We start from the raw sequence: 18665 nt of genomic DNA, 5'->3' as shown, positions 1-18665 counted from the left end.
AAATATCAAAAACTAACAATAAAATAGAGAATGAAAAGACCAATCGCTACCTTTGTGTTGAGAAGTTCATGTTTATTTGGCTAAGTGACGGAAAAGCTTGTTAAGAAACATGAAGTAGTTCAGTCTAGTGTAGTATAGTAGTGTGTTCAGTTAGCTCAAAGCTTTTTGCATGTTTCTGCCTCCTCTTGTCATTGCTCTTGGCGTGTTTATAAAATATAAGACCAATTTTGATTGGACCCCAATTCAGAAAGTGCAAGGGTGATTTCCATTCCATCCCAATTGTTTTCCTCCATTAGATGACCACTATGGAAGGGGGGTGTATCTTTACCCTAAGCAGTGGGAAGCAGCTCCTCGGGTGCATTGTAATGTCCCGTTGCCACTGGGCTGAGGGAACTTCTTTTCAAGGTGCCCTTCTACTTTGTTCTCCGTCCACATGATTCTGCTGTGCATAGCAGCATTGGTGTGTGAACAGCATATCGCAGCAGCCTCACTTCATGGGAACTTACTTTGCTGATGGAAGCTGCTTTCAGTTGGAGAGATAAATAACAAATATGAAAATAAATCCAGAATTCTGTTTGTACTCACAGACAGTCTGAGTCAGCAGACATTTGGTAGAGGGTACGGTGGCAAAGCTTCCCATGGGACGGTAAGCTGTCAAATGTAAACATAAGCGGTTTTTAACATCTTTGTCATTACTGAAGCCAGGTTCATTTTAATACCAAGTGTATTTGTATACATTAGGCTAACAGCAGTGAGAGTAGAATGTACATACTGTATGTCCCCTAAAGTACACCATCATCTCCAGTGTTTCCCCTACCATTCAACAGGCAACCACATGGGACATGAGGGTGTCACGTAATATTGTGTCCTTGTCCTTCCATTTCACGTTCTGAGCACAGGACACGTCAAAAATTCCTGATATTGTATATTGTATTTTTGTATTAAACATACAACAGACACAGCTCCTCTGTTGGGCACAAGTTGTGTTGGTGCATCTCTGGTCTCTCGTTGTTCCTCCTGTGTCACTCACAGCGATGTAGTTACTACTTGTGGCAAGCTGTACCCAACATGCAGTTCAGTGGTGTAATTTTATAAATGTACAGTTATTAGTGGTACAAATGGTTTATTTGTCACAAACGGTTGGGGGTTGTAACAATGCACTCATCTCATGATTTGATATGGTTCACGATATTTTGTTCATAAGATTTTCTCACGATCTATGTTTTTAATCCAAATGAGCTACAGACAAATGATAACAAAATAAAATCATATTTTCTTTATTTTCCTTTACAGAAACTCTGTAAAAACAGTTTGTGTGCAACACACATGGTCTTCTCAAACAACAAAATACATGAAACATCTCTTTTCTTTTGAAACAATCTCACAAGTTAACTGGTGTAATTCAATATCTTAACTAACAAAAGAATATAAAATTGTGATATTTCTTACAGAACCACTGTTGAACACTGTTTTTTGTGTTATAAAATAGTTATTTACTTAAATAAGAAAGAATAACTGGATATAAAAAAAAAAAAAAAAAATCCCACATCAAAACTCTTCAAATAAACTGACACTGGCTTGTGGAGCATGAAACTTTGAAAGAGGTTTCTCTTAAGGAAAATCAACATGTCAACATTCTCGGGCCGAAGCTGAGATCTCTGAGGTTACAACATCAAAAAGACCCTTTCACTAGGGACAGAGGTGGCTGGTGTGGTGAGGTAAGCCTTTGCTAGAGGTGAAAACGGTAATAGACATTTTACACCTCAATCCCACACATGTGATTGTTCTGTGCTGCCCCTACACATTCTGTTAATTTTGTGGCCGTAAAGAAAAAAACGTATTCTTAGACAGCGCTCACTCTAAATTCCGGGACATTCCGAAAAATCCATTCTAACTTCCAAACGGACCCAAAAACTAATGAAACAATTTTAGTGATGATGAAAAAAGTATAGTAGATATCAACAAGCTGTGTCAACATTTTAAAGTTTAAATGGTGTCTCTAGCTGAAAGATTGGAAAAGCTGAAAAAGTTTAGAGAGGATTTGAAAATGTAATCCATTGGAAATCATGTTGTGTGTGTATATATATATATATATACATTAGGGCCGGGACTTTAGCGCGTTAATTGCGATTAATTAATTACACATAAAAATAACGCATTACACATTTTTTACGCATTTTTACACTTTTTTTTTGCACCGCGGAACGTTTCTCACTGGAGGAGTTTCGGAGGACCGATTATACTGGAGCACCAACTAGCGTCCATGACTTCAGACAACGACAAACCACAGTGAACATGAACGAAGAAGCTGACGAGACCGTGTCGGGTGGCCCCGTGAATGGGAAATCTTCTTATAATAAACACACGGATGGAAGCGTCGATAAGAGCGTGGTTGTGTGCAAGCTGTGCAACAAGGAATTCACATCGAGCCTCAAGTATCACCTCAACGCAACACAATTAGCAGCTAGCGTGGACGTACAAGGACCCACACCCAACACACTGCACCAGATGACTGGTTTAAGGACCAGGGTAACTAAGACCACGTCTGAAAAATTAACCAATGTTCTGAATGTACTTGAAAGTATTGGTCTACTTAAAAAAACATAGTTTACAGAAGGTCTACTTACCTATAGGCTACCTGAATTTCGGAAAGTACTATATTTCTAAATATGCTATTGCTACACTGGAATTGGTTGAATAAAAATAAAAATCCATGTGAAAAAAATGACTTCTCACTGTTCTCAGGTCATATATTTGTATGTATAATATATGCGATTAATTTCGATTAATTAATTACAAAGCCTCTAAATAATTAGATTAATATTTTTAATCGAGTCCCGGCCCTTATATATATATATATATATATATATATATATATATATATATACACTCACCGGCCACTTTAATAGGTACACCTGTCCAACTGCTCGTTAACACTTAATTTCTAAGCAGCCAATCACATGGCGGCAACTCAGTGCATTTAGGCATGTAGACATTGTCAAGACAATCTCCTGCAGTTCAAACCGAGCATCAGTATGGGGAAGAAAGGTGATTTGAGTGACTTTGAACGTGGCATGATTGTTGGTGCCAGAAGGGCTGGTCTGAGTATTTCAGAAACTGCTAATCTACTGGGATTTTCACGCACAACCATCTCTAGGGTTTACAGAGAATGGTCCGAAAAAGAAAAAACATCCAGTGAGCGGCAGTTCTGTGGGCGGAAATGCCTTGTTGATGCCAGAGGTCAGAGGAGAATGGCCAGACTGGTTCGAGCTGATAGAAGGGCAACAGTGACTCAAATAACCACCCGTTACAACCAAGGTGGGCATAAGAGCATCTCTGAACGCACAGTATGTCCAACTTTGAGGCAGATGGGCTACAGCAGCAGAAGACCACACCGGGTGCCACTCCTTTCAGCTAAGAACAGGAAACTGAGGCTACAATTTGCACAAGCTCATCGAAATTGGACAATAGAAGATTGGAAAAACGTTGCCTGGTCTGATGAGTCTCGATTTCTGCTGCGACATTCGGATGGTAGGGTCAGAATTTGGCGTCTACAACATGAAAGCATGGATCCATCCTGCCTTGTATCAACGGTTCAGGCTGGTGGTGGTGGTGTCATGGTGTGGGGAATATTTTCTTGGCACTCTTTGGGCCCCTTGGTACCAATTGAGCATCGTTGCAACGCCACAGCCTACCTGAGTATTGTTGCTGACCATGTCCATCCCTTTATGACCACAATGTACCCAACTTCTGATGGCTACTTTCAGCAGGATAAGGCGCCATGTCATAAAGCTGGAATCATCTCAGACTGGTTTCTTGAACATCACAATGAGTTCGCTGTACTCAAATGGCCTCCACAATCACCAGATCTCAATCCAATAGAGCATCTTTGGGATGTGGTGGAACGGGAGATTCGCATCATGGATGTGCAGCCGACAAATCTGCGGCAACTGTGTGATGCCATCATGTCAATATGGACCAAACTCCCTGAGGAATGCTTCCAGCACCTTGTTGAATCTATGCCACGAAGAATTGAGGCAGTTCTGAAGGCAAAAGGGGGTCCAACCCGTTACTAGCATGGGGTACCTAATAAAGTGGCCGGTGAGTGTATATATATATAGTAGTAATATTTGAATAGTCTTAATAGCTGAGTTGAAAGGTGCGGATGTTGGAATGCATCAATGCATCAATGCATTCCAACTAATGATATAAAGGCAAATAATTGTGCAGGAGAGGAAATCAATACAATCAAAAAGTTATTCTTTTCCATTAATTGATGAAGCTACATTAAAAAGCTTTAATTTCCAACACTTTATCATAAAACCGAAAGACAACTCAAAATCAAACTGTAAACCAATAATGACCAAATGATGATCAAATCAATGCAAACGAGTTGTGTTTTAATGTCTTTGTGAAACCACTAGTTCCAATTGGGCATGTTCCTGGTGCAAATTTGCCATAAATCAGTGACAGTCCAAACATCACTAGGATTGCTGGATATTTTTAATTAAGCTGTTGAAACTTGTCCCCAAAATGCCAAAAGCTCTTCCAGGCAGAACCTCCTACATTGTTCGGATGAAACTGCTGTGTGATTGAATTCACTCCTTTTTAACCTTTATGAAGCCTGCAACCTGATGTTATTTGCATTTGGGCTTCCTCCTGGTGATCAGAAACACTAAACCTGCTATAATTAAGCCCCTATATAAATGGATTATTTGTTTTAGTAAACTGTTTTAGGATATATTATTTCACATTCTGATTCTAATTTCTAAATATTCGGAAGAATAAAACATTCTTTGTTATTTTGAAACCGCTTACCTTAATTATTATGGTATTATATTGTCTTTATGTAATCAATTGTCTGAACACCACAATAATATTATTTATCGCAATTCATTTTGTACTACAAATTGTAGTTATTGTGACAGCCCTAGCGTCACAGCCTGTAGCAGGCTGAACTTTAGACATTGTTTCCTATCGCATCATATTGGATGGACACCCCTATTATTATGTCATTTCAGAGCCAAGTCTGCTTAGAAATGAAATAAAACAAAAAACCTAAATTAAATGTGGCTCTCCAGGATACAAGAGAAAAGAGCGTGAAAAGAAGAATAAAAAGTGAGTGCAGCCTGAGCTTCAAACAAAACATCACCATACAAGTTAAATACTCACAAAAGCCTCTAGAGCACTGAGTCTAACAACAGTCCCTGGTTACGGAACAAATGACTTTGGAAGCAGAGAACAGAACGCTGCTGCTGTCAAAGGGCTTTGACCACGCTGGAGGAAACGCTGGAGGCCCAGTCAGCAGCAGACAAGCCTCCATCCAGTCAGAAGGGGTTAGCCATAATGTGAGTGCTGCAGAAGAGGAAAAGGACCGAAGTAGGGTAATCTGTGAGGATAAGCAGAGCTGTCCTTCCTGTTGAGCTCAGTTGGTTTTGTTTTGGAAACTTGCTCCTTAGCACATGCTGAGCCTGCTTACTGACCACACACACTGAGACATGCAAACACACCTCAGGAGAAGTGTGGGAAAGCATGAAGTTTAGTGTGTGTCAGCACTTTTTCAGTGCTGTGTCCCCTACAGATTCAGCCACACTCAATTCTCAACAGCTTCTTCATGACTTGGATAAAATGTTCACACAATTCATCTGGCAGGGCAAAAGGTTTAGAATACAGGCAACAAGGAGGGTTGAGATTCCCTAACATAAAGTTCTACTACTGGGCAGCGCAAATGCGGTACATATATGAATGAGTGAATCCAGAGGCTACAAACTCATGGATTGACATGGAGTCGACATATTGTGGTTTTGCTTGCTTTGAAGAGCTGTCCCTTTTGTAAATTACATAAAGGCCAAGTTGGAGGTTTACAACAACGTTATTGTACAGAACACACGGAGCAGGATCAGGGTCCACTTCATATCTATGAATCATTTTTCACTTTTGGCTGCCATACCAAGAAACCCAGACTTCCTCCCCTCATGTCAACATGTCAAACTCTAGGATAGTGACATCAGTCACAATTCTTCTGTTACCTAGAAATAAGACATTATATATCCCAAACCCTACATGTCCCACACGGCTTTTTGGAAGAAATCCTTACACAACCCATTCCAAATTCTCATGTCCATGCAACCTTTGGGCTCAATCCTAATTACTCCAGTGACCACATCCGCAAACAGTGGCAGATTGACATGCAGTGTCAGATAGATGAAGATGCATAGACATCCATTATGGAAAACACACTTCAGATTCTGAAGCTTAATTACACCTGTTTTGGAAGTGTGCAAATCTAAAAACATTTTGGAGAGAAGTGGAGGAAGAAGTGGTTTTCCTAATTGGATGAGACTTTGAGGTTTCAACCCCTCAATGTATTCTGGCAGCCGTGAGCAGTGCAAAGAGTAGAAACACCACTAAACCATTTGGAATACTATTGTTTGTGGCAATTCTCTCCAAACCCCTTCTGCGGATGATTAGCGTAAAGAGATTTTGGAAGTTCTTCCTTTGGAAAAGTTGACCATCCACGATTATGTCAAAGGATTCATCAAGATATAAAAAAACGTACTGACTCGACCTGATGAAACAATCCAAATGTCTGACTGATGCTGGGCAAATTTAAATATAATATGCTGTGGTTGTTATTCTTTTTCTCGTCTTCTCTTGCAATGTATTCTTGCAGTTCTAGAGTGCTGTCTTGTTCTTGCTACGTTTTTTTTTTTTCAATATCTTAAAGATGTGTATTTGACTAAATAAAATGGTCTACGGGCCAAACACCAACATCTTCAGCACGATCCAATGCTAAAGGGAACATAGACATCTTCAACATTGCATTTCCTTGCTGTGAAAAGGGGCCTGTTGTAAGTGGACTTGGATCAGGCTGCACTGTTGAGACAGTGAGTACGGCTGGCTGAGTGGGCCATGAGCATGACCTTCACTTGCTCTGCTGCAGAACAGACAGTTCCGCAGACCGTTGGTTGGGGTTAGGAGGGGGTGGGGGGGGGGGGGGGGGGGGGGCTGTGTAGCACACAGTGAGGGCTTTATGGTCTTGTGCTCTTCTGGCATTGGGAAATATCTGACTGACTGACTTCTATTATCTGACCCTTTTGCCAGGGAGCCAGAAAGAGGAAGACTGTGCTGCTCTCCTACTAGAACTTACTGAGACTCAGGGCTAGGCTTGGGTATCGAGTATGGAGGATCGAGTGGAATCAGGACTAGCTCTGTGATTTACCCGGTATCGTTCAAAAGTTTAAAATTCGATTCCTAGTTTCGATTCTCAGTCCGCCGGCGCCGACCGGAAATAGAAACCGCTGAACACCAACGAAGAAGAGTCCACCGGAAGTGTTGGCGTAACAGAGCGATCGAACATGGATAGCGTGCGTCGGCGCTCCAAAGTGTGGTTACACAAACTCTGCAAAATGCAACATTTGCAGCAAACTTGTTTCATGCATAAGAGGGTGCACGTCTAATATGATGAAGCACCTCCGAGGTCGTGGAGTGGAAGTAAATGTGAGCCCCGTGTTGGACGCGCTGCCTCCTCCACTGGCTCCAAGGGCCCATCAGTGGGAGCAAGGTAACCTTTAAGTACCTGCAGTATCACACACTCACGTGTAAATGTGTTTTTGTGAGGTTTCAAAAATAAAGCTCTCTTGAGGAAAGTGTACCCCTGTTAAAATATATTCATAATTTATAATGTTTATACAATATTTAAGTTCACAGTTTGATATTTATATTGTAGTTGAAAACAGCCCTGTTAGAAATTCATTGTAAAGTTAATCAAAAGTTCATAGAATTAACATTGATGGAGAAGGTCAGACTATTTCCTTCAGAAAGACCCTTGGTTAGCTAGCTCATTTAAAATATCTTAAACTTAAACTTTTTTGACCCTGCCTCTTAAAAGAATCGGAATCGTTCAAATTCAAACGATACCCAACCCTACTCAGGGCCTCTTTATGTTGAATTACTGAAAGTAATGAGCTTTTGCATGATATTCAGAAATGCACATTCATTTTGTCAGATTCCGCAATAGGCAGTCTGTTTGTACACACCTCGCCACGCTTTCACGCGCACGTTGCAAAACAAATACGCCTGAAGTGGGCGCAAAAGCGTTGAGGCTCTCAATGACTCCACCAGAGCTGCAGATTTACAAACAGCGAGCCTGAGCCATGTATTATTACGGGATGGAGGGAGAGCAGCTAAGGTAGAATTACAGTGATACATCTGTGCAGCGTCAGCGTTCATTTTACACTTTTGGAAGGGTTGTGTTTTCTACACTGTGTGGGTCTCTAAAGAGGGATATGACGTACACTTTCAACCCAACTGTTTGCTAAACTGGATCAAATTAAGTTTCATTTATTTAAACAATAATGGTGTCTTGATTTAGTATATTCAAAGTAAAAAAAAAATCTTAAATTTTTTTAACTTCCAAATGATTTCCTTAGGTTTTAAATGTACATAGTGTGAATGTTAGTTACTGTTGGGCAGGTTTCACTGTGTGTGGTAGCTCCTGTCATCAGTGTGTGAATGGGTGAATGATGTCATGTAGTGTTAAAGCGCTTTGAGTGGTCAGAAGACTAGAAAAGTGCTGTACAAGTGCAGTCCATTTACCATTTTAAGTCTTCTTGAGTCTGATGCTACCAGTCTGTGGGCAGTTTCTCCCATTCTTATCTGCACAACCTCTCAGGTTCCATCGGGTTGGACGGGGAGCGTCGGTGCCGAGACATTTTCACTTCTCTCCAGATGTTGAATGGGGTTCAAGTCAGGGCTCTGGCTGGGACACTCTAGGGCCCTTTGTCAGTACCTGAGACGGCGAGAATAGACTCGGGAGACTGACTCGCGGGTTCGGGAGAACGGTCATTTCCACATTTGGAACAGCAGCTGACTTGATGACGTCACCACGTCAGCTGGTTTTGCTAATACGTTTTAATTTAGTTTTTGACTTAAATATTTTACTATTAACAAGCTGTTGTCTCATTTTAATTTAAAATTAGAAATGATATATATAATATTGAGCACCATATATATAATCAGTCATAAAATAATTAGCTTTATCATTTTAAGAGGAGGAGGTTGGATACAGTAACAAAAAATAAACAGTAAATATTTGAATGCACACACACCTACCGTTTGTCTTGTTACTCAAACACCAAGAGGCTGATAATCAGTGTAGTGGTCCTCGTACAGCAAGCTGCTGACCACACATCAAAGATCTTACATGTATCCATGTTCGATCGCTCTGTTACGCCAACACTTCCGGTGGACTCTTCTTCGTTGGTGTTCAGCGGTTTCTATTTCCGGTCGGCGCCGGCAGACTGAGAATCGAAACTAGAAATCGAATTTTAAACTTTTGAACGCTGAGTGGCTAATGTCTGGCCACTCTTACCACACAATATATATATATATATATATATATATATATATATACATATATATATATATATATTAGTCCGGATTGCCCAACCTTGTTAATGTCAGCAGCGACCTAACCAGCGTGGCAAACCTTTCTGTCAATTGTGAAACATTTCAAAGCCTCTTAGTAATGTATTATAACATCTTAAAAACAGCAAGCAAAAAATCTAGTGACTTATTCCGACCATTGGTGGAAAATCAAGAATGATATAATGTGTCTTGATTTATTCTCTTGTGACCTGGGTTCAAATGTCCTTGAGCTTAATGAGCTCCCTCCAGATCTAAGGAATGTGTTTGCTAAACTTCCTCTAGTGTGTACGGTCGGGTTGCTGCTGATGAACCGGTCCACAGCTCCAACACTACAGACCACCAAACAAGAAGTGGTTATGCTTGTTAAGCTATAAACGGTCTGCCCCATTACAGGCGGTTTTGGAGTGTCAAACAGGACTAACAGGGATGGTTCATAACACAATACTCGCCTTTTTAACGTTTGACAAGATCAATATTTTATGTAACGTTTAATTTTCAATTATGTGATGGTTCCTCTCATGTTATGTCTGCAGGCTTTCAAAGAGATGCTGTATGCTGCTCAGGACCAGGCCCCATCCATTGAAGGTAATATTTGCGTGTTCAGGTTCATTATTAAAAGATGTCCTGCACAACGGAACCCTATAAATGTGTGTTCTTGAACCCCATTGAACCCTACAGGCAGTTAAGTACACTGGATGTTTTGTTTGGGGAACCTCCAATTCCTCCCATACCATTATATGGGGGGCGGCCTCGCCCCCGTCAAGTTATTCATTTATTTTTTTACATGTACAATTTCCACTCCTCTCATTCCGCTGCAATGAACACGAACACGCACACACACACACACACACACACACACACACACACACACACACACACACACACGGTAAGCAAGCTCCCACTAGCGGTGAATCTGTGAAAGAATACTCAGTCTGAAATTCATAAACAGATTCTTTGAGATATTATTTTACTTCTGAAAACATAAACATCCTTTTACATTAATTCAATCGAGGGCGATGGTGGCACATGGAGTAGTGCAGTGTGCTGGGGGCCGCAAGGTTGGTGGTACGAATCCCGGCTGGGCCATGTGCCATGTCGAAGTGTCCTTGAGCAAGACACCTGACCCCCAACTGCTCCCCAGGCAAAATGTAATGCACGGGCTATAATGCAATGTAAGTCACTTTGGATAAAAGCGTCAGTGATGTAATCATGTTTTGAGTGGAGTATCCCATTTAATACATAAAAAGGAATAAATACTGATATAAAATTGAGGTCATATTACCCATCGTTATTGATTGTGTGACGTCAACACACAGTTTCCACAACCGGTTTGCTGAGAAACAAAAGTTGCCCTTAAGACGTTTGTTATATTATATTTTGTATCAACTATAACCTCTAGCTCCTTGCTTACTTTTCATGTAGGGCTACCTCATCCTGAATTATAACCTAATTATGTGTCTTTGTATAAATACTCTAACAACAGCCCCTGTATAACCAACATGTAAGGCCTCCAAAAGTCTGGAGTCGTCATGAAGCAGTTATTTTTCCTCATGTAATGACAGGCCCTGTTGTGACCTGCACTGACTAGCGCACTACGCCTTTCCTGCTAGCTTTCCTTTCATCTTATTTTGAAGGTTGCCAAAAGAGTTTCACCACTAATGGGGCCAATTTTCAGTTGGAGTATGATGCAACAGAGTTTAACTTAGAAAATCACATCAAAATACGGAAAAATCAATGTAGTCGTAATCTAGCGCCTTTTCCAGGGCATCAAAAAAGACAAAAACCTAGCACACATGCTAACCCCGAGCTTCCAGCTCATAGCATTGTTGAGCTGTTCCTCTATGAAAACCACTCTGGGCTCTCCCAAGGGGGCCGACTGCACCTGACTGGTGAAGCAAGACCAACGTCATGGTGTTGGTACTGGTATCATTGTCATTGCTGGGACAGCTCTCTCTCCAGTCTGTAACATACTCTGCTGCTACACTGGGGACCCTGCTGAGGATCTGTAAACACTGTTTCTGTATTGGTCTGATCAACGAATGAATAGACAATATGGAACAATGTATGAAACACCTTTTGCATCCCAGCCACATCAGTTGTATTTGTGTGGTATCTGGCCCTATTCTGCTTATCCATGCAGTAATTGGGACCAGAGCCAGTAATACCACGGCCTCTAGGACCAAAAGGTGTTGGCTGCCTTGATCACATGAAACTCACTGTGACAGCATCATGTGAAACGGTTCCACACTTTTATCTTCAAGGTTTAAGTAAATCTTCTTGTACAATTATCCAGCGTGACTAGGCAGGTATTTCTAAGCTGACTATGTTGTACACCGTAGGGTTAATGTACACATATCAGTGTTTCTCACCCAATGGGATTGTGCCTGTAGTTGATCACCAGGGACAGCAGTGTCCTTTTCATTGTCATGTTGAAAGCTGCTGATCTCCCCGCATAAGAGGACAGTACCCGACCCACTCTCACTGTCTGTACAAAGAGTGCTCTTGAAATTCAGCCCACTTCCAGTGTCCTGCCGTCCCCATGTTCTGCCCTGATCTTTCTGGCATGTGTGGTTCGGAGTGGACGCTCTCAGCGACTGTTCAGGTACTAGCTGCTACTAGCGATGTGGCACAGACGGGAATTCAGGATAAACGTTTGCTTTTTTCATCATTATGTTGGAAGTTTGATTTGTCCACTACTTTATGAGAAGGACTTCATAATATCGCAGTGTTTCCTACCCAATTATAATTGAAGGTCAAGTTAATTTAGTTTAATTGCATGCTAAATTTTAAATGTATAGCACTGAATTACAACAGAAGTTATTCAAGGATACTTTCCCTACAGATCCGGTCTGTACCTTGTTCTTTTATGAAATGTACTTTAGCTGTAAAACACTTGATGTTGTCCCACATAGTCCCTAGGAATGGCTGCAGTCACATGTTGCTCATTTCTGTGATTCACAGCCTGTTCCATTCTTATCGTATGCCTAATGACTAAATCCACCTGACTGCCATTGTTTCCCTCCTTCAGTTTATTTTAGGACGTCTTCAGTGACTTGTTTTTGATCAAAAATACATGGGGAACAGATTAGGGCAGGAATGACTTTGTACGTTTTGTTGTGGGCCGTTTTGAGTTGAGCAGCTTGTTGATTTGTCTTTTGTTTCAAGTGGCACCTTAATAGTATTGAAATAAAGTGGTCCTATTTAATGGTTTGGTTCACCCTAATAACTTAAAAGCAAAACAAGGTATCATCTACCTCTGATTGCATCTATACACAAGGTTAAATTCAGAAAAATCCATTGGCAGGATTGTGCAGTGCAGATCCCGTTGGTGCTGGCTGTCTCTCAGCACATCTCATATCAAGGAAAACTCTGCATGCGTACATGTGGATCAACGTGTACTCCTGTTTAGTTCATGGCTGTGTGACTGTAGAGCAGGGTGGTGCTAAAAAATAGAGCTAAAACACATTCATTGCCCAACGGAAAGTACAGCCTATTACCTAGAGACAGACGGGTCATCATGATAATAATCATGATGACTTGAGCCTAGACAGAGCGAAAAGAGCAGAATAAGGCCAAAAAAGGATAAGGAGATTACTGCGGCGGTCTGTGGTGGCTTTCTGTGCGATGGTGTGAGAGAGGGAAGGGGGGGGTGGCTGGGACCACTGATTCAGTTAATTTGGTGTCTCGTCTAAAAGCAGCCGATCTGAAGCTCAGTGGATCACTCCGTGTGACTCAAGCGCCCGGCTGCTCTGTTGTTGGCTTGATGTTGTCGTGACAGTAGGTGCACGTTAGTGGTTGGATGCACAGGTCCTTGCTGTCCTTTCTGGGATGAAATTACAGGACTTTTGTCTGGTAAAATAATATAAAAAACATCTGACCGCATGGGAGGAACGGGAATTGAACTCGTCTCATGGTGGAGGGCGCAGCCTCGGAGCTACTTGTCCTACGTTTAGAGATGGAGTCATAACTGTTATAACTATGTAACAACAATTAATAACCCACAACAAACGCTCCACAGCACAACAGTCAGGGACACATAAACAATTTAACACTGATAGTGTAGACATTTATAAATTCCACCACAGAACTGCATGCTGGGTCACACGAAGAATGTCATGAAAACATGGGAAAGAGTCTGTGGAACAACAAATCCCGTGATGTCACACGGCCAGAGGCATACAAAAAACGTCATATGAATCTTTGGCCATGGCGCCCAGCCCTGATAACAAAGACCGTTAGAAAGAACAATCCTGAAACACGTTGTGCAAACTTCATAAGATTAACTTCTAGCCATTATCTTTCCGATGAACTTGTGTTATAGATTTCAGATAATTGACTGACGGCACACGGCTTCAGTGCATGACTTTGTATTTATAGGAAGAAGGCATGTGACCCCTTGAGAGTCCACAACAGGAACAGGGCCTTACTGCTGTCAGATAACATCACAACAGAGCGAGAGAAAGGCCATTATATTCTGGATCTGACTGCATGATGATGATGATGATAATATATTATCCTAGAAGACCTTTTATACTGGTTGTTGCTGGCCTGATAGAGGTGACGCCCAAAAGGCCTGCTTACTCTTGGCTGTCTGAGGAGGACATGACCCGTTATGAGAGCAACATGGTCCTAGATGCTGTGGGACATATTCTCTCAAAGCAACCACTCAGAATACTACATGAGATGGTGCAGAATACACTGGCTGGTGGGACATTGTCTTTGACCTGATGGGGGGCAAACAAAATAAGAGTATTATTTTGTTTTGCAGTATTTCAAAGCAGCATAGTTAATTAGTTAATTAGTTAAATAGCTAATGTTGCAACATTGGAGCTACAGTCTAAAACTGCCATGAAGTTTGATGTAGATTTCACGAGATTCGTCTCAGAGTGACCTGCAATAAACATACACATGTTTTTGAGTGAAGATTTTCATGTCGGAATAGTCAACTTCAACTTTATTGGAAGCATTGACCTCTGACCTACATACATAAGAGTGGAAATGACCTCACTGCTCCACCTACTGGTCTGAGCACATTATTGCGTTGCACAAAACCTGGAAATTCCACATTTGCATACTCCTTGTTCTGCCTTTGCCGTCCTTTCTGTCCTCCTTTGGATATGCATTCAGGGGGTTTAATTGATGCTGTGACACAGTCTGTTTATGAAGGTTAACTTATCTACAAACTCCTTTTCCTTTCAGTCACAGACGAGGATACAGTTAAGAGGTACTATGCCAAGTTTGAGGAGAAGTTCTTTCAGACGTGTGAAAAAGAGCTGGCCAAGATCAACACCTTCTACTCTGGTAATTACTTCCACACTCACACCCTCATGGACATTTAGATATAGATGTGACAGTTGCTTGTGTTTATTATCAACAGGATTTCTGTATAATCTGTAACATCGGCTAACTCTTTTTGGTTGTAGAAAAGCTGGCTGAGGCTCAGCGGCGATTTGCCACCCTGCAGAACGAGCTGCAGTCATCATTGGACGCCCAGAGGGAGAGCTGGGCTAATGGGCGGAGCCTGAGGAGGAGGAAGACGGTGTTTGCCCTGTCGCAGCAGGAGCGATGCAAACACAGAAACATAAAGGACCTGCAGCTGGCCTTCTCAGAGTTCTACCTCAGCCTCATCCTGCTGCAGAACTACCAGGTGCATGTTCACACACCTTCAAAGTCAGAAGCAGAATCGGCTCTGTGCAACTCCTAGTGTTGTTTTTCCTTCTTGGCACATCCAACAAAAAACAAGAGCGCTTAGCTTAGGGAGAATCAGCAGCTGCACCTTTGGTGACACCGTGTCCCCTGCTAGAGTTGGAGATGATCGATAACCAATGTTCCTGCTTCCAACAAGTCAGCTATGTGGCAACATGTGGCTTTCCTGTAAGTTATGGAAATATCCAACGCATTGATGACAGAAAAACTAGTTTAGTGCTTTTTCTAATTAAGTCAAGAAGGAGAATTTTAGTCCAGATAACTCATGTTTTTGTGGCTACACAGATATGTCAGTATAGATGTATACAGAGAAAAGTGCACATTGTGATATTTATATTTTATTTCACGATGTCCACTTATATACAGTATATGGCTTAACTTATCACAGCTGCACAACACTCGGTTATATTTAAGTTATTGATAGTTTTGATGGGTTCAATTCTTTCATTGAACACTTTTGTCTCCCTGTCCATGTCTCTGTAGAACCTAAACTTCACAGGTTTCAGGAAGATCCTGAAGAAGCATGATAAGATTCTGGAGACGTCAAGGGGGGCTGACTGGAGGGTCGTCCATGTGGAAGTGGCTCCATTTTACACATGCAAGAAAATCACTCAGCTCATCTCTGAGACCGAGGTGCTCACCCACACGTGTAGATATTCATGTAAACATGCTGATAGCCACATATTCTTCTTCATCAGTGCTCAAGCAGTTTAGTAGTTTGATCGTAGTGGTTTGATCCCTGGCTAACCTGCATGTCAATGTGTCCTTGGGCAAGACACTTAACCCCAGCATTGCTCCTCTAGCTGTGACTACCGTGTGTGAATGTTAGTGACTGATGGACAGGTGCCACTGTGTATGTTAGCTCCTGTCATCAGTGTATGAATGGGTGAATGATGTCATGTAGTGTTAAAGCGCTTTGAGGGGTCAGAAGACTAGAAAAGGGCTGTACAAGTACAGTCCATTTATCAGTTGTTATCAATATTCAAAATCCTCTCTGCATCTTTCAGGCGTTGGTCACAATAGAGTTGGAAGGTGGTGACAGGCAGAGGGCCATGAAGAGGCTGAGGGTCCCCCCCCTTGGAGCTGCACAGGTAACACATACACACACAGTTACGTCACCAAATCAGAAACACAAGCTCTAAATATTTCATCCCTCATATAGAACTCTATTAGGTAAATGTTATAATGTTATGGTCTCTATAATGATATACTATAACAAAATAAGAGGAGAGTAGAACAGAGCAGCTCTAGAATGTTTGATTGTTTGATGTTGCCAGATGGCCCAGAAGTCCATTCTTTTTTATTAAACCCCAGTGTTGTTGTTGTTCCCATCATGATAGAGTGTCAGGCCTTTGTAAATAACCTCATGGTGCTATGAACATGACTGTGTCTGTCTGCCTGCAGCCTGCTCCTGCGTGGACTACCTTTAGAGTGGGCTTGTACTGCGGAGTATTCCTGGTCTTACTGGTCACAGTGGTTATTACAGGTAAATCCTACAATCCTGAAAAACTACTAGAAAAGAAGTTGTGCATCTCAGAATATTGATCCTGAACTTGTAATCACCTGGTGACTCTGTTTTTAGTAACTCAATAACTCAGTAACGTTCAGTATGGTGAAGAACCAACACGGCTTGGATAAAATGCATGCATAGATTAATCATGCATCATAATTCATACTGTTTTAGAATGTATCACCAATGTGAACGTCTCAAAAGTTTTATTTTCTATAAAGCGTTAAAACCAAAGAGCATTCCTCTAAGGTTATCTTTTTACATATATAACACATTCATACCTTGTTGTTTTGTTAGACTAAATGTCGTTATGTCATTGTGTGCTTGAGCAGGACATTTAACCCCAGCACTGCCCTGTAGCTCTGTGACTGCACTGTGTGAAAGTTAGTTCAGTTCAGTACCTCTCAGAAACGTCTTACCAGGTTCTCTTTTACCTGCTGAAAGACATGAATGCAGGAACCAAACTGTAGTTCAGGACACCCAGCAAGGTGTCCCTCTCAGTCATGGCACAGTTACCTAAAACGAGTTGTTGATTATGTGGGACTGGTTTACCACGTGTGTTTATATATGGGGACAGTGCTTCATCTTCATCTGAGTCACATAATAATCTAATGTACCTGTTCTCTTTCTGTCTCTCTACCTCGAACTACAAACCAGACAGAATGTAGGTGGAGTTATGGACCTCAATCAGAACAGCCATATAAAGACAATTAAGAAATCAGCCTATTATCCCCTGAAGAGTATATCTAACATATCAAACTAGTCTGTGCAATCCTCTTCAGTAGACTGCACTAGTGTAAGGTAAAAAGTCATTCAGTTAGAACCCTGAGGACCAGGAAAGTGGATCACATCACTCCAGTTCTGAGGTCTTGACACTGGCTTCCTGTCCAAAAAAACCCTTCACTTCCTGCTGTTGGTTTGTGATGCACTGAATGGTTTAGGGCCAAAATACACGTCTGATTCGCTGCTACCTTAAGAACCATCGCGACCCCTCGGGTCATCGGAGACGGGTCTCCTTTGTGTTCCCAGTCAGAACTAAACATGGAAAAGCAGCCTCAGGGTTCTGCTCCACATGGAACAAACCCCCAGAAAGACTCAGCAGCTTCTGATTCAGACTGAAGACTTCTGTTTGCTGCAGCCTTTTTAGATTGTTGTATTGATGTCTTTTTAAAATGTTTCGTTTCAATGTTCTTACTTTTTTTTACTTATGTGTTGATGCTTTTAATGGTTTTATTTGAAGCACTTTGAGTGATAAACACTAATAAACTTGTGCCTTGCTCCTCCTCCACTGAAGCTGTGACTGCTGGGAGTGCTGATGTTTGGCCTATGGTCCGGATCTACAGAGGAGGCTTCCTGTTGATCGAGTTCCTCTTCCTCTTAGGTATGGACACACATGTCATACGACGCTTACTCGAGTGACAAATATCTTTTCATTCAAACTGGGAGGAGGGAGGAATAATCCCAATAATGACTAAACCTTTTTTTAATTGTCTAGGCATCAACACATATGGATGGAGGCAGGCAGGAGTCAACCATGTGCTCATTTTTGAACTCAACCCCAGAAACAACCTGTCACACCAACATCTGTTTGAGGTCCATACACACATTGTGTCCAACAACTACTGAAAGCCATGAGCTGTCTATCAGTAGTTAAGTGGGGTTGTGTGTGTGTGTGTGTGTGTAGATTGCAGGTCTGCTGGGGGTGCTGTGGTGCGTCAGCCTGCTGTCCTGTCTCTTCAGTGATCGCATCCTGGTACCAATGCAGGCTAACCCTCTTGCCCTCTACGGCCTCTTCTTCCTCTTCCTCATCAACCCCTTCAAGACGTGCTACTACAAGTCCCGCTTCTGGCTGCTCAAACTCTTGGTATCATCCCACGATGACAAATGACTTTGTATTCATCACGCTGTTCCACCGACATGTTCTCCATCCTGTATTCATGCTGCAGTGAAACTCCAGAATAACTTTAAATGAAATGGTCCATATCATGGATTCGTTGTTTCAGTTCTACATACTCCAATA

At 41.7% G+C, this 18665-nt stretch overlaps 1 protein-coding gene and 1 long non-coding RNA gene across 2 annotated transcripts in view; one reads left to right on the top strand and one right to left on the bottom strand.

The window, feature by feature from the left end:
• LOC119203771 (uncharacterized) overlaps nucleotides 1-18665 on the bottom strand; it is a 33076-nt gene that overhangs the window by 1322 nt on the left and 13089 nt on the right. The window contains exon 3 of the long non-coding RNA XR_005116637.2: nucleotides 586-651. This is a non-coding gene — a long non-coding RNA (uncharacterized LOC119203771). The remainder of the gene's footprint in view (nucleotides 1-585; nucleotides 652-18665) is intronic.
• LOC119203755 (xenotropic and polytropic retrovirus receptor 1 homolog) overlaps nucleotides 1-18665 on the top strand; it is a 34121-nt gene that overhangs the window by 10101 nt on the left and 5355 nt on the right. Inside the window, exons 2-10 of the mRNA XM_037457199.2 lie at nucleotides 9963-10014; nucleotides 14629-14730; nucleotides 14853-15076; nucleotides 15619-15768; nucleotides 16143-16226; nucleotides 16540-16621; nucleotides 17940-18026; nucleotides 18141-18238; nucleotides 18330-18509. Coding sequence (XP_037313096.1) covers nucleotides 9963-10014; nucleotides 14629-14730; nucleotides 14853-15076; nucleotides 15619-15768; nucleotides 16143-16226; nucleotides 16540-16621; nucleotides 17940-18026; nucleotides 18141-18238; nucleotides 18330-18509 — 1059 coding nt within the window. The remainder of the gene's footprint in view (nucleotides 1-9962; nucleotides 10015-14628; nucleotides 14731-14852; nucleotides 15077-15618; nucleotides 15769-16142; nucleotides 16227-16539; nucleotides 16622-17939; nucleotides 18027-18140; nucleotides 18239-18329; nucleotides 18510-18665) is intronic.

Source organism: Pungitius pungitius, chromosome 15 (assembly GCF_949316345.1).
Source record: "Pungitius pungitius chromosome 15, fPunPun2.1, whole genome shotgun sequence".
Lineage (NCBI taxonomy): Eukaryota > Metazoa > Chordata > Actinopteri > Perciformes > Gasterosteidae > Pungitius > Pungitius pungitius.
The sequence above is the reverse complement of the archived record's forward strand: the minus strand, read 5'-3'. Positions and strand labels throughout refer to the sequence as shown.